Genomic DNA, 15,723 nt, shown 5'->3' with positions numbered 1-15,723 from the left:
ATCAGGAAATTAGAATCAAGGAGAACATTTTCAAACCCTACTTCTATTCAAGACTCAAATCCCCAAACTGTGAAATAGGTTTTTTATTAACTAGAGAGATGAAATAAGGAACCTATAGGTCTCAACAAGAAATTAAGGTACTAGGTGATCAATTCCCATCAATTACAAGCTAGAAGAATCAACAATTTACTTAAAATTCGAATTCTAGGAAAAAACTCCAAATTTGGGTATAAACCCTGACTTCCAATTCCATAAGTTAGCCCCTAATTAGGAAGGAATCAAGCAATAATAGATTGTAACCATCAATTCTATGCTTAATGAAGCTAACCCAATCAATATTTAGAAGCCTAGAATGAAGAACTCATTGAACCATTTTTTTAAACGACAAACTCTTAATGAACTAGCATGATAATGGATTCGTAAGGTAATTAAAGGAAATGGAATAACAAAGAAGATAAAAGGATTTACCACAAGGATTTCCCCCCAAGAATCATCTTGAAATACTCCCAATAACTCTAAAGTAAAAATAATATTGAATGAGTGACTTAGGGCTTTTAACACTCATTTAATGAATCTATCTGCCCGATACCCGCTTCTGCTACAACGAGATCGATGTGGCGGTCCTGCTTCGGCGCTCCCTCAGATCGCTGCTACGGTCAGCTGCTAAATGCACTGGGCCACTGTTGCGGAATGGCCGCCGCTATAGCGGTGCCGCTATGGGGATACTAGTGCCGCTACAGCGAGGCACTAGAACCTGAAAACTCCCAAATATCACAAACTCAACCCGAAATCCTGATTATGACTCGTCGGCTCAGAATTTCTAACGGAGATTTCGTTGACCAAGTCAACCCCCGATACCTCAAATCAACTTCCCAACCCAAGTCCCAAAATTCACGCGAGTGTATTAGGAACCAAACCGAATATACGCACAAGTTCTAAAAGACCATCCGGACTTCTCGGAATTGATGGATTTTCGAAAAAGGTTCGTTTACCCAAAAGTAAACTTTGAGGAAACTATATTTTCGCTTTAAGCCAAAACTTCCTATTAAGTTACCCAAAGACCTCAAAAAGTGTGTCAACGGTCCCTTCGGATAAAATGTGAGCCAAACACACTCGGGGAAGGTCGAAAGTAGCGAAAAGACTAAAACGATCAAACGGGTCGTTACATCAGATAAAAATTAAAACATCGCTTGTCCTCTAGCGACGAGGAAGAGAATGGGGAAAGATACCATAGCCCACAACAACTGGGGATATTTCGAACACATATTGGGCTTCTCCTAATAGGAAAGATTCTTTTCGAACAAAACTGAATCCCAACTAATCATATAGGAGCCATCAGAATGACACTTCTTCAACATAGAAACATGGAAGACCGGATGAACACCTAACCAGCTTGGTGAAAAACTAACTCATAAAACACAGGGTCAATACAACAGATAGTCTCAAGCAGGCCAATACACCTCGGGCTCACTTGTCGTTCTTCCCAAATCGAATGACCCCCTATATGGGTGTAACCTTCAGAAGAACCTTCTCGCTCATATCTCGGTATTCAAATTTCCCTCACAACTGATCCTCGAATAAACGACAAATTCTCTGATTTGATAAAACCGCAATTCTGAACGCGATTAATAAGCCTCACAAACACTTCCCAAACCAACGCAATCCTTGAAACATGGTCACAATCATAGCCCATTCTGAACCGATAAAATATTATGATTCTGCTAACCTTTCTTTCACCCATTTAGACCCGTTCTTCTAACCACGAACTCTTCGAAATAAATAAACACAAGCCCAAAACCATGACTTATACTTGCTAGAACAGAACTCTTGCTTTATCGGAGCAACTCTACGCAATTCCATCAAAACTGATCTTATCGACAACCAACTTGGCTAGTTCCAAGTCTTCTTAAACCTTCCCATCACCATACAGGAACCAGGGTACTGAATATCTCGCCGAGCAAAGTCCGTCGGAACCTAACTGGTCACTATAAAGACCTCTCGTACAACAGTTCCTCCTCAAATCTGTACTAAGCTCATTGTAAATCATTATTCTATCCAAGTAACTGTTCTAAAACAATATCATCAAATCCACTAGAAAACTCTGACAAAGCTAGGTAAATCTATCGCACCTCAAATCTAAGCCGAAACGTATCACATCCCTAAATATCTTCCTGGAAGTATAACCATAGACCTTAAGCTTAACTCGAACAAGGCTGACCCTAGAAGAATGCACAACTCTCAAATATCACCAATGGTCATTAGAATTGTCTCTGAATTCCATAACCAATCACAGTCATAACCCGCATAACAAATCCTGTCTGTCACCCTCGACTCCACAAGTTGAGTCCTATCCAAGTTATCAACTTAGTACCGAAAAGCTATACCTTACGATTCTAATTTTCATGCTTCTCACCCTTTGACCGACACATAAATCCGAACCCTGAACTTTTTGATGCTAAACCTAAAGCCTAATATAATAATCATTTCACTATCAAACCTCTCATTGTATCACCTCGATATGCCTATTAATTTCCCGAAAGTATCCAATCTTACACTACCGCCCTAAATCTCATGCAACTACCCCTAAGTCCATAATATCCAAAAGCACTTACCCAAACAGTCCAGTCAATATGACTTGCAATCATACTATATTACCACAAGTAGGGTCCCACCTGGAAAATATAACTCTAGCCTCACTTGATAGGGATTCCACAAATCCTTTTTCTTAAAGCACGCTAACTCATCCGCTGTAGAATATTACAAACTTTTCCTAGGGTATACCACCAAGCCACTTCTTATAAATCTCAACATGTCAGTTCACTGAAATATGCTTATCACTAGCTTCCGATCACGAATCTCACAAATTTTTCCTCATATCACTTAGTCCATTTTTGCAGACTTCCTTCCTTAAGCTCACGCAACAATCACACTTCATCTGAATATGCAAGACAACGATGCCACAATCTAAATAGACTCAAGTAATACTAAGATGTACCTCTTTCTTGCCGACTCTCGATCAACTATACCCTTTCTTGACTCTTCAATTCCACAATTTCTATCAGTTAATATATACTGCCTCCGTCTAACCATTACTCGAACCCACTCAGTAGTCTATGACATAACAATAAGTCTCATACACTAACTGAATTACACTTGGAGATAATAGTAGGCCACACACTCTCCATTATAGTTTTCCCTTAACTCACTCAAGTCTAAACTGAAAACTCTCTAAATCCCACGTATCGCATAATCCCAAGTCCGGCGTATCACATCGCCAGTCTTACTAATATCTTCATCTATCTCACTGTAGTGTCCTTGCCCGAATTTCCTTACACAATTTTCAAAATGTTATCCCGAACTTAACTCTGTTAACCCAACATGGATCTACCATTTCAAGTATCCATGTTTACTAATCCCTTACTCAAATCCTTAACGTTACTAGTCCTCGAAGAATCACCTCTTACCTCAATTATCGAATCTGAATACCTCTAACCACTCACATGACTATCCCTTTTTATTCAATCACCTAAGCCAAGTAATAACACCACTAGTAGTGGGAACTAGCCAATTTTTACACAATGAATACAAGGTTCCCAACCTTAGTCCACCACTGACCTCTATTATTCTATGACATAACCGAACATGCCAGCTCACCCATAAACTCTCAAGTCCACTCTTCATTGTACAATCGCAACCAAGCTCTCACATCACTAACTTTTGTTTCAATGATTTCCTTTCTGCCCTTAACCTCAAAGACACTAATCAACCTCGTCAGTCACACCCCATATTGTACGTCATTATATACTGTCCCCGCAGTCCAAACATGACTCAAGTACCCACATGTCATTTCAAATCACGTTCATCACTATCAACCAACAACCACTCAAATGCACTCCATCCTCGAAACGAATTATCCATCTAAGCCAAATGAACCACAAAACGATATCAATATTTCTCCTCAAATTTAAGTGAAACAACCAGTAACTCCTCAAGTCATTAACTCATCGCATACGCCCATATTTGAAGTCACTTCCATTAGTCGATTACTAACTCCTCAGAAGTCTACAACCCAGTCAATTTACCGATCAAACGATGTGCCCATAGCATTCACTTAATAATCAAGTAGTTCTTTAACATCAACAAGCTTATATTAAGAATAAATTTTAGCACCAGTCACAACCTTATCTTGACAACCATGTCAGATACCAATTTTTCCCTTCCCAATCTCTCGAAAAGTACTCATGCCTAAGATATTCTATGAAGTCTCACTTTTCTACACGCTTTCCACAAAAGTCTTCCTTCATGTCATTATGGTCAACTTCTTTTCTTTATAACACGCGATCACAATACGTTTGCCCAATTTCATGGTCATTAGCAAACTTACACTTGTCCTCACATATTGACATCTAATACTCTACCGCTGCTAAATTGTCGACCTGCCATTGGTAAACTAGTGTCCGCACATCATCATAAAACCTTCATGAAGCTGAAGTTTTTCCCAATCCGATCATATCATAGAGCAAACCACTATTGTGAAACCTTCAAGGCACTTTGTCACTTCCGAGAAACCCTACACTGAAAAATAGAGACCCTGTAATCCTCTGAACCATCTTTTTCATTTCTCACGAACTCTCACAATAAATGAGTCTAATCGCGGAAAGCAACCTAGACTAATTGCGACTCCGCACAATCAAATCCTTAAGCCATAACCAGAGACTGAACTTGATCACGTGTCCACATCAGAATAACACATCCCGTACCATACCACAACACGTCATAGATCAACCATTCACATAAGAATTAAGGACGGGTTTCCACCCTCCATAGGTGATCAAGATGAGGAAGTCCAGATACCAATTGGAATCGACTAGATACCAATTTGAATGAAGTCGCACGAGGGAATGAAAGAATTGGAAATTTTCTAAATGTTCTATAGCCTCTCGCAGATAAGTACAAAGCTCATCATACCAATCCACGAGACTCTACTAGACACGCTCTTGTACCGTAGATCGGGTAACCTAGGGCTCTGATACCAACATGTCACGACCCAATTTTACTAAGTCATGCGGGCACCTACCTTTCTCAGCTCGGTAAGTGAACCCTTAACCCAAAAATCATAAAACAAATGTAAAGCGGAAGAAGATAGAATAACGTAAGTCTTACATTAATAATATAAGAAAATGCAAAAATATGAAAAATACACGCCAGTGTCTGGTCTGGTAATACAATAGAAACAAACTAAATACAACAGGTCTAAATGATAGTAATACATCAATAGTCTCAGAATTATGTCTCACTAATGGATATAAAGACATAATAAAGGAAGCGTCTTTAGGTAGCGAACGTCCTCATGCGCACCCTGAAAGACTCAAATCAGCAAATCCTCGAATATCAGCCACGAGGAGTAAAATTAGATCCGACCTAGTACTCTGCATTCATAAAAGAATGTACCCAGTACAGGTCAGTACAAACAACAAGTACTGGTAGGTATCATAGGCCGACTAAGGCTAGCTACTGTATATAAAGACAACAAAGCAAGATAAACACATAAACCAATAAGTCAAGTCAACACGAATCGATATCCATAGAACAAGTCATCTCCTATGTTATAGCATCTAAACCCAACTGTACCAAGTCTAAGTATAATCGATCCGAACCAGTACATCACAATAGTATCACAGAAAGTCATCATCTATTTTATAGCATCTATGCCCAACTGTGCCAAGTCTCAGTATAATCAATCCGAACTAGTATATCACAATATTATCACTACAAGTCATCAGAATTAATGGAACAGTGCAATGAAAAATTGTATGTAGGATAAATACAATGCATATGTAGGTTTGTACAACATGTCCCGGATGGAACAACTCTACATCTCGGTGATAATGACTCAAGGGACCCGCGAAGTCCATGTACCACTCGCTCCAAAATATGACCTCGGATGGCGAGCACACTCTCGATCCGGGTAAGACACCTCTGGCATCATTACTCATGGAGCTCTGCGACCCTGACCACTGATCACAGACTTTCATCTCTCTTTTATGCTCTTCGGCCGAAACCTCGAAGGCTGCACTCTCTCACTTGTCATCATCAACACCATAACCATGCATGTGTCAATGTATCATGGAAATGCGTATGAATACAATGCAATGTAATATCAACAACCAATTCGATCCAAACAATACCATACATGGCACACAAGTAATATCAATAGTAAGGATACATAATAAGCCACAATGGAATCACAATGTCACGACCCGACAAGGGGCCGCGACGGGCGCCCTGTGCTATGCCACCCGAGCACCCCTTATCATACACTTACACTTACATCTAGGTGAGCTACATGATAAAACATATATTTCTATTAATCCATCATGCTAGTCCCATTGGACGATAACACCTTTATATCAACATTGGCATCTATGCCATACCCATGTATATAAGCCGACAAGGCTACAAAATGATATACAAAATATAGGCCGACAAGGCCAAACATATCTAACTATATACACATGTCTACGAGTCTGTAAGGAGAGTATGACATATCATATAAGCGGGACAGGACCCCGCTGTGCCCATATTTATGTACACAAAAGAATAAGTATCCAAAAGTTATAGCTCCGAATGAAATGGAGCTCCGCTATGTAGTCCCTGAGAATGTAGCTATAGATCAAGTCTATCTCCCTGTGCCCCTGCGAGCATAACGCAGCGTCTACAAACAAAAGGACGTCAGTACGAAGAATGCACTGAGTATGTAAAGCATGATCAATATCAATATAGAAGCGTAATATACAACATAAGGAATAGTATAGGATGGGAGATCGTATATCATCGTCATAAGCACTTACTTACCTTTCATAGGAACTTTCCATTTCTAATGCGTATTTGTGTACATACATCCATATCCGTACCCATACTCATATCCGTACTCATTTACATTGTGTTCATCGCCGTATTCATATACATAATCTTATTCATATTCGTATCACATTCGTATTCATACTCATATCTATATCATATACATAATCATATCATATACATAGCATTTACATAGCATACTCGACCATGAAAGATCGGTGTTTCATACATACTTGGCCAACCAAGGCTCAATGTCACACATACCTGGCCCTACCAAGGCTTCAGGGTTACATCTACCTGGCCCTATCAAGGCTTCAGGGTTATCCGTACCATCTGCAGAGGTGTGCGCGCGTTACATAATCATATACATATTCTACCCGGCCTTGTAAGCTCGGGGGTTCCATAATAGCCATACATAGATACACATACATAATACCTCATAAGCCTCCTTACTATTATCATTACTATCATCGTCGTCATCGTTATTGTCATCGCTATTAGCATTATAGTCGTCATCAATATCATTATCACTATTGTCGTCATTCATTACATCTATCTTTATAGGCTTACTCGTCCTATGAGGAACTTAGTACAATCGTAGCATATCAAGAATTATGGGCTCAATTGCTCGGGAGATCGAATCATTTGAAAGACATCATAGACTTATAGAAGATTCAGATGTTTGGCCAAAGAACCATGCCTTATGAAAGAAGGGTTAGCCTTACATACCTTTCCGTTCAACTATTTACCACTTGCACATTCTACTTCATCGTTCGCGTTTCTACCTTCATTAAAGTTATACTATCATTAGAAATCGATAGCTAGCATACATGACTAAAACTAGAAAAAATCGGACAGCGTCTCCTTTATTTATACGACATTACCCAATAGCGTATATCAACTCCCAAACATCAATAATACATTCACAACATCTTAATAATAGGCTTTATTCACCTACATTATCCTTACTTCTCATCTCACCCCAATTCATCCATATTCATGATCGTATCACACAATTTCGTCCATTCATATACAAAATCTATTCCACGTTCTCCATGTCATTTATAACATGATTATAATCATAATGTATCAAGAATCATAACTCACTCCAAACATTTATTCAAAAGTGACACTATTCCCACATTTATGACCCATTTCCTATTTCCTCATATAATCCAAGTGTTTCAACTTTCAAATATCATAAACAACATAGAAATACCATAAATCTTACCTTAGATGTTGTAGGAACAAGCCTTGGTTGAAAATGTTTCACTTGAGCAAACCCTAGTTTCACCTTTAGTTGGATTTCTTACTTTGGATGAACTTTAGTGGGTTTCTCACACTTGATTCACTTAGTTTGATGTAGATGATCACTAATATATCTTGAATTTGTGTGGAATAAATGTAGAGAGATGTTTTAGAGAGAAGGGGAGAAATGTGGAAATGAAATAGTGAACTTGGTTCCCTTTTTAATAACCCAAAATCTGATCTATCGGGGACATTATACGGTCTATTATACGGGCGGTATAAATTTATACGGTCCGTATAAGGGACCGTGAAATGGACCACGAAATGGACCTTTCCTCGACTCGTTTCTGTGACCATTATATGGTCCATTATACGGGCCGTATATATTTATACGGTCCGTATAATCCCACCAGTGAGTGATCTTCAGTGTGATGGTTCTGCAGTCCATTATATGTTCCGTATAACATTATGCGGTCCGTATAATGAGCCATATAACCCATCATTCCACTGAACTTGTTCTCGCTACTTCGTTTGATCTCGAATCCTTATGGGATCTTCTTAACACTTGTTCAACACTTCATTAACAATCTAAGGGACGTTATAACTATTCACGAAGCGAGTCAATGGTCCCCTCGGGTCAAATGTGAGCTAAATAAGCTCGGGGAAGGTCAAAAGTACATAAAAGACTGTAACGACCAAACAGGTCATTACAATAGTTACCTCCGTCATCACCATGTTCCAATGTCAAGACCAAGACAAATATATTATTTATATAAGAAAGCATGTAATGTGTTGAGAATATTGTAAATAACATATCGATTCCAGTCAATTCATATAAGTACAGCAATGATAGCACAAGTATCACATGAAGCCGTTCCTTCCTACCACTCTTCCATAATACATAGAAACCACCAATTCTCATAAGAAGCAAAGCATAAACCTAAGGATTCTACAGGCCACGTGCCCAAACACACAAGCCACACACAACAGTACAAACCTAAGAAGTCCATCCTAAACTTCATACCCGAAGGTTCACATGATATCGCCAACAATTCCCAAGTACTACATACGAGTCGCTAACCGAAGTCTAACAAAAAGGTAAGTCGTTACCTACCTGGAGTGCTGAACAGGAATCCCAAACAATCACGCGACTGCCTTGCCTTCCACAATGCCTCTATATACCCAGGGTCTATTTATAACATAATCTCGATTAGAAATAATTAAGAACAGTACCCATATTGCTAGGATTCTAATTTAGTCAATGTAAGCCTATGGGATTTAGGGAAACAGGCCCACAAGGGCAAAATAGGAAATTCAAAAGTGGGACATGCAATTCAAGTCTAAGTGATCAACACCCACTAATCAATTCTCAATATTAAGCTAAATTCGTATTTAAAGAGAAACCCCTAATTTTGGGTATGAACCATAATCCTCAAATTCATGAATTGGTTACTAATAATGAAGGAAACATGTTTATAAAGATATTACCCATCAATTCCATACTAATAAAAGTTTATTCCATCAACAAATCAAGGTTTAATAACCAAAAGTTCATTCAAGAAAGAAACCCCAAGAACCCTTTTTAATCCTTATGTTATTGGAAGAATCTACCATGAATTAGGGAGTTTCTAAGGTGGATTATGAATCATAAATGATGAATAGGGTTAGATGAACTTACCCCAATAAAGAATTGCCTTAGAATCTCTTGTTTTGCTCCCAAAGTCGCACTAGAATCGAGAGTAATGAATGAGAAGTGATAGGGTTTGAAAGAGGATTTTAAATCATTCAAGTCCCCACTGACCGCTACAGCGGTCTGCAGTCCGCTACGGCGGAACCGCTACAGTGCTGACATGACCTCCCCAGCGGTCACTCACAATCTCGCTATACCGCTATTGCGGTAGGGCCATCGACGTAGCGATACCGCTGCCTCAGTCCTGGTGTCGCCATGGCAATGCACTAGACACCAGATTTCCCCAAAACTCCACAAGTCTCAACCCGAAATTTAACTATCACCCGAGGCCCCACAGATACAGCACAAATATGCAAACATGCATAAAAATGCCCTACTATCTCACACGTGGCCTCAGATTTCCCAACGGCGGTCTCGTTGACCAAGTCAACCCCTAATACACCAAAACCAACCTTCCGACCCAAGTCCCAAAATGCATTCTAATGCATTTGGAAATGAACTGAATGTACTGTGAAGTCACAAATTACCATCCGGACCTTTTGGAATTGATGAATTTATTAAAAAGGTCCGTTTACCTAAAAGTCAACTTTGGGTCAAACATCTTTCGCTTAAAGGCGTATTATCATAAAAACACATCTAATATTCATCCAATGACCTCAAAAATTGTACTACCCATGCCCGCAAGTCTAGTATAAGCTAATGAAGCTTGAAAAAGGGTCAACATGGTCAAAAGTAACGTAACGGCCAAACGGGTCGTTATATCAGATACTAATAAAACAATCACTGGTCCTCGCGTGACAATGAAGTGGAATGGGGAAAAGTACCTAAATCAGCAAATAACTAGGGCTATCTCTCTTGCATATCATACTTGGCTTCCCAAGTAGCCTCCTCGATAAGATGATGCTTACATTGAACCTTCACATAAGCAATCTCCTTGGGCCTCAACTTCTGAACCTGTCTATCCAAGATCGCTATCGGCTCCTCCTCATAGGCCAGATTCTCATCAAGCAACACTGAATCCGAATGAACAATGTAAGAACCATCAAAATGGTATTTATTCAACATAGACACATGAAAGACTGGCTGAACAGTGGACAGGCCTGGTGGCAAGGTCAACTTATAAGCAACATCTCTAACCCTATGGAGAATCTCAAATGGGCCAAGATACCTCGGACTCACCTTGCACGTCTTGCCAAATGGCATGACACCCTTCATGGGTGAGATCTTTAGAAACACCTGCTCACCCACACCAAGCTCAAAATCCCGAACCTTTTGGTCCGCATACATCTTATGTCGAATCTAAGCTGCTAGAAGCTTTTCCTGAATAAGCTTCACCCTATCCATGGACTCTCTCAACAAATCTGTGCCCCACGGGCGAACCTCAAATGCATCAAACCATCTAATAGGAGAAGAACATCTCCTACTATACAAGGCCTCGAACGGAGCCATATCAAAACTTGAATGGTAGCTATTGTTGTACGCAAACTCCGCTAGGAGAAAGAACTGGTCTCAATGACCACCAAAATCAATGACATATGCTCTCAACATGTCCTCGAGCATCTGAATAGTCCTCTCGGACTGACCATCGATCTGGGGATGAAAGGTTGTACTAAGGTCCAACTAAGAACCCAACTCTATCTGAAAAGCCTTCCAGAAATTTAAAGTAAACTGCGGACCTCGATTTGACACAATGGAAATAGGGACCCCGTACAATCGCACAATATCACGAACATAGATCCTGCCTAAACTCTCCGCAGTATTAGTGACCTGAACTGGAATGAAATTAGCAGACTTAGTCAACTGGTCAAAAATAATCCACACACAATCAAACTTGTCCAGGGTCTTCGGAAGACCCACTACGAAATCCATGGCAATCCTCTCCCACTTCCACTCCAGAATGGGCATCCTTTGGAGTACACCACTAGGTCTCTGGTGCTCATACTTCCCTTGCGGACAATTCCCACACTTAGACATAAAATCTGCAACATCTCTCTTCATCTTCCCCCACCAGTAGTGCTGTCTCAAATCCCGATACATCTTCGTGGCACCTGGATGAATGGAGTACCTAGCACTATCGGCCTCAGTCAAGATCAAACAAATCAAGTCACCAACAAGAGAAATGCACACGTGTCTCTCGATCCTCAGAATCCCCTCACTATCAAGAATGGATTCCTTGGCCTCACCCCTAAGAACCTTATCTCGAATCTTACACAACTGAGTATTCTCAAACTGATGAGTCCTGATCTGCTCTAATAGGGATAATCTAGCCTCAACATATTAAGACTCTGCCTGGAACTGAAATATCAAGACGAATAAAACTGTTGGCCAGATTCTAAACCTCCATGGCCAACAGATGCTCGAAAATAACCAAACGGGCTAAACTCCCCATACTCGTGGCCTTGCGACTCAAGGCATCAGCAAAAATATTGGCTTGCCGTAGATGGTAAATAATAGAGATGTCATAGTCTTTCAGAAGCTCCATCCTTCGGCGATGCCTGGATTTAAGATCTCTCTGGGTAAATTCGTGTTGAAGGCTATGGTGGTCGGTGAAAACCTCATAATGGACGCCATACAAGTAATGCCTCCAAATCTTCAAAGCAAAGACCACAACTAGCAACTTTAAATCATGGGTAGGGTAGTTCCTCTCATGGATCTTCAACTGACGGGAAGCATAGGCTATGACACTACCTTCCTGCATCAAGACTACACCCAAACCCATAGGGGAGGAATCACAATAGACTGAGAAATCCTTACCCTTAACGGGCAATGCTAGAATCGGGGCTTAATTCAAAAAGGTCTTGAGATTTTGAAAGCTCTCCTCACAATCATCGGACCACTGGAAGGGAACATACTGCTGAGTCAATTTGGTCAACAAAGAAGCAATAGAAATGAAACCCATCACAAATCGAAGGTAATAGCAGGCTAATCCCACAAAGGTATGGATATCGGTCACAGTAGTGGGCCTTGCCTAATCTCTAACGACCTCAATCTTCTTGGGATCAACCATGATCCCATAATTAGACACAACGTGGCCTAAGAATGCCATAGACTCAAGCCAGAACTCACACTTCAAAACTTGGCATAAAGCCTCTTCTCCCTCAATAATCCACGAACAATCCTCAAATGACGCACACGCTCCTCTCTACTTTTGGAATAAACCAAGATATTATCACTGAATACAATCACAAAGGAATAAAGATATGGCTTTAAAATTCCATTCATCAAAGTCATAAACGCAACTGGGGCATTTGTAAGCCAAAAAAGACATCATAAGGAACTCGTAGTGACCATAACGAGTATGGAAGGCTGACTTTGGAACATCCTCGGCCCGAATCTTCAGCTGATGCTAGCCTGACCTCAAATCAATCTTCAAAATATAGAAGCACCCTGAGCTGGTAGAACATGTCATCAATATGAGGAATGGGATACTTGTTACGAATGGTGACCTTGTTCAACTGACGATAGTCAATGCACATCCTCATAGTGCCGTCCTTCTTCTTCACCAATAACACAGGGACACCCCAAGGAGAAACACTCGGTCTAATAAACCCTATACTCAACAAATCTTACAACTGCTCCTTCAGCACCCTCAACTCTGCGGGCGCCATCCAATAACGAGGAATGGAAATAGGATGGGTGCTCAGATCCAAGTCAATACAAAAAACAATGTCACGGTAGGGCAGCATACCCGACAAATCAGAAGGGAAGACATCGACAAACTCACTCACAACATGCACAGACTTAAGGAGGGGAGAATCATCACTAGTATCGCAAACAAAGGTTAAATAAGCCAAACACCCCTTGGCCACTAGCTTCTTTGCACGGACATAGGAAATGATCTTCTTCGGAGCGGGACTCGGAGTACCCCTGTTACATCTCGTGTTTTCATGTGTTGGAAAGCATGTGAGTTAAATGACATTAGTAATGGAAAATGAGGTTATCCCCCATGATTATAGGTGGTTAGAGTGATGGTACAAATTTATCATAAGGATTAGAAGTTAAACTAATCGAAGAAAATAAAATTCGTCGAAGTTCAAAATTTATTTGAATGAAATACGGTCCAAGCTATAATATCTCGTATTTTTGGACTAGGAAATTGAACCGTCCAATATGAGCAAATTTACCGTAGCCCGGAGGATTTGGTCATGTTCAAGCATGAAAATAAAGAACTTGGTGTATACAAGGAATGAAGTCCCCAAATGATTTAAGACGAAAAAATGTGACGACGATCAGAAGAGGTCGGGCATTGCTACAGGATAAGTTTATATTGTTTTTCTCCGAATATTAAAGTATAGTAACTATGATATAAAAATATTGGGGAAAGAGGAATATGTATATATATACATAAGAGTAACACGATTATGATACCGTGAGGAGAGAAGAAGCCTGAGTAAGAATAGGATAAATAGGGTTAACAGTATAGAAACAATGGATATGGATGCGATCCGAGAGGGAATGATCTAATTTCACGAAATATGTGAAGGAAAGTCCGAATTTTAAGGTATGTCTGAGAGGATAAATATGAGGTCATATTGATACGTTCACTTAGGGAACAGACAAACCCCCTCCGAGAGACAATCTTGGAAATGTAACGGATTCGTACTTCTAATAGAGTAGTTTACAAATTCTAGGGCCAATGTGGTAAAATGGCAAAGGGGAGAAGAGTGCTTTATGAGTGAGGAAAGTTAAGCAAGGTTCTAAGGGCGAAAGTAAGAAAGGGGACTGATGGACTGGGCAAGAGGAAATATGCAACCATCAAGGACAAGAGGAATGATAATAAGCTAATAAGTGTGTCCAAGAGACAAAACATCAATAACTGGAGATAAGAGTCATAGTAAGAAGTACAGAAGTTCGATTATAAAGGAAATAGGAAGTATGTACGAGGGATGTACATGAATACAGGCAAGTTGTAATATCTTAATAGTTGGACAAAGGGAGAAGAAGAAACAAATATACTTTACGAACATTTCATGATAAGCATAAGAGTTGTTAAATGAAGGACTATGATACAGAACTACGATGCAAATGAAAGGATGAATTTTGAGAATGAATAGTGTAGTATAGATGTAAAATAGGAACTTCAAGTAAGAGGAATCTTAAGGATCTTAGTAAAAGTAGTCAGGAATGAAAGTTATGGCTAAAGGAGCATTGTATAAAGACCCCGACAAACTTTGATGTCACTACTAATTCATTGGCCTAAAGGATTAACGATCACGAAAGGAAGAAGTGGTCTGGATTGTATTTAATATGTGTAAACTTTTGACTCGCTATAAAAACATATCTAATGAAAGGAGAATAACTAAAACTCGGCAATGAAAGGAATTCTAGTATTTTATGAGATAAAGACTGAGAGGAACTATTAAAGAAAAGATTCAAGATATTCTTGATACGAATATTAAAAATTTCGTTAGCCAGCCCGAACATGACAAGTCCAACCAAATTAAGCTTGGAATTTCGGTGTTACACTAGTCAAGAGATAAATTACTGCAAGAATCAATTTGACTACTTTAAGAAAGCAAGGAATGTTATACCACGACCAGTTTTGAAATTATCTCAAGGGGGGGGGGGAGAATAATGAAGGCCGGGGATATTTGTGAAGGGTAAGAAGGATACGTAGAGATCGGAGAGAACAACAATTCCCGAATAAAATGAAGAGGGAATCAAATATTAGATAAAAGTATGTACCAGGGGCATATATACAAGTGTAGATAATGGAGGTGAAGAGATAACGATAATGATTAACTTTAAGGGTTAGTAAGAAAAAGGGGCGACCTTGAGCACGAGCATAAGTTTTTGTCTTAAAGGAAGAAGGATGAACTGTGTAATTGAAACAAGTTCAGTTCTAATGAGTAAGTCAGACTGTAAGTAAGTAAAGTAAACACCAGCAAATGCAGGTAAGGACACGAGCATCCACCTCAGAGTGA

The 15,723-nt window shown here is 39.7% G+C and overlaps 2 protein-coding genes across 2 annotated transcripts; both read right to left on the bottom strand.

Moving 5' to 3' along the window:
- Nucleotides 1-10,645: 10,645 nt before the first annotated feature.
- On the bottom strand, nucleotides 10,646-11,086 carry LOC132637551 (uncharacterized). The gene has a single exon (XM_060354622.1). The coding sequence runs from the start codon at nucleotides 11,084-11,086 to the stop codon at nucleotides 10,646-10,648; it is 441 nt and encodes a 146-aa protein (XP_060210605.1).
- A 12-nt stretch (nucleotides 11,087-11,098) lies between these two features.
- Nucleotides 11,099-11,797, bottom strand: LOC132637550 (uncharacterized). Its single transcript, XM_060354621.1, has 3 exons — nucleotides 11,717-11,797; nucleotides 11,519-11,599; nucleotides 11,099-11,302 (listed from the first exon to the last, which is right to left on the bottom strand). Exons 1-3 carry the CDS (start codon nucleotides 11,795-11,797, stop codon nucleotides 11,099-11,101), a joined length of 366 nt encoding a protein of 121 aa, XP_060210604.1.
- Nucleotides 11,798-15,723: the final 3,926 nt, after the last annotated feature.

The sequence above is a fragment of the Lycium barbarum genome, chromosome 4, assembly GCF_019175385.1.
Source record: "Lycium barbarum isolate Lr01 chromosome 4, ASM1917538v2, whole genome shotgun sequence".
NCBI lineage: Eukaryota > Viridiplantae > Streptophyta > Magnoliopsida > Solanales > Solanaceae > Lycium > Lycium barbarum.
This window is presented reverse-complemented; position numbering and strand designations above follow the sequence as displayed.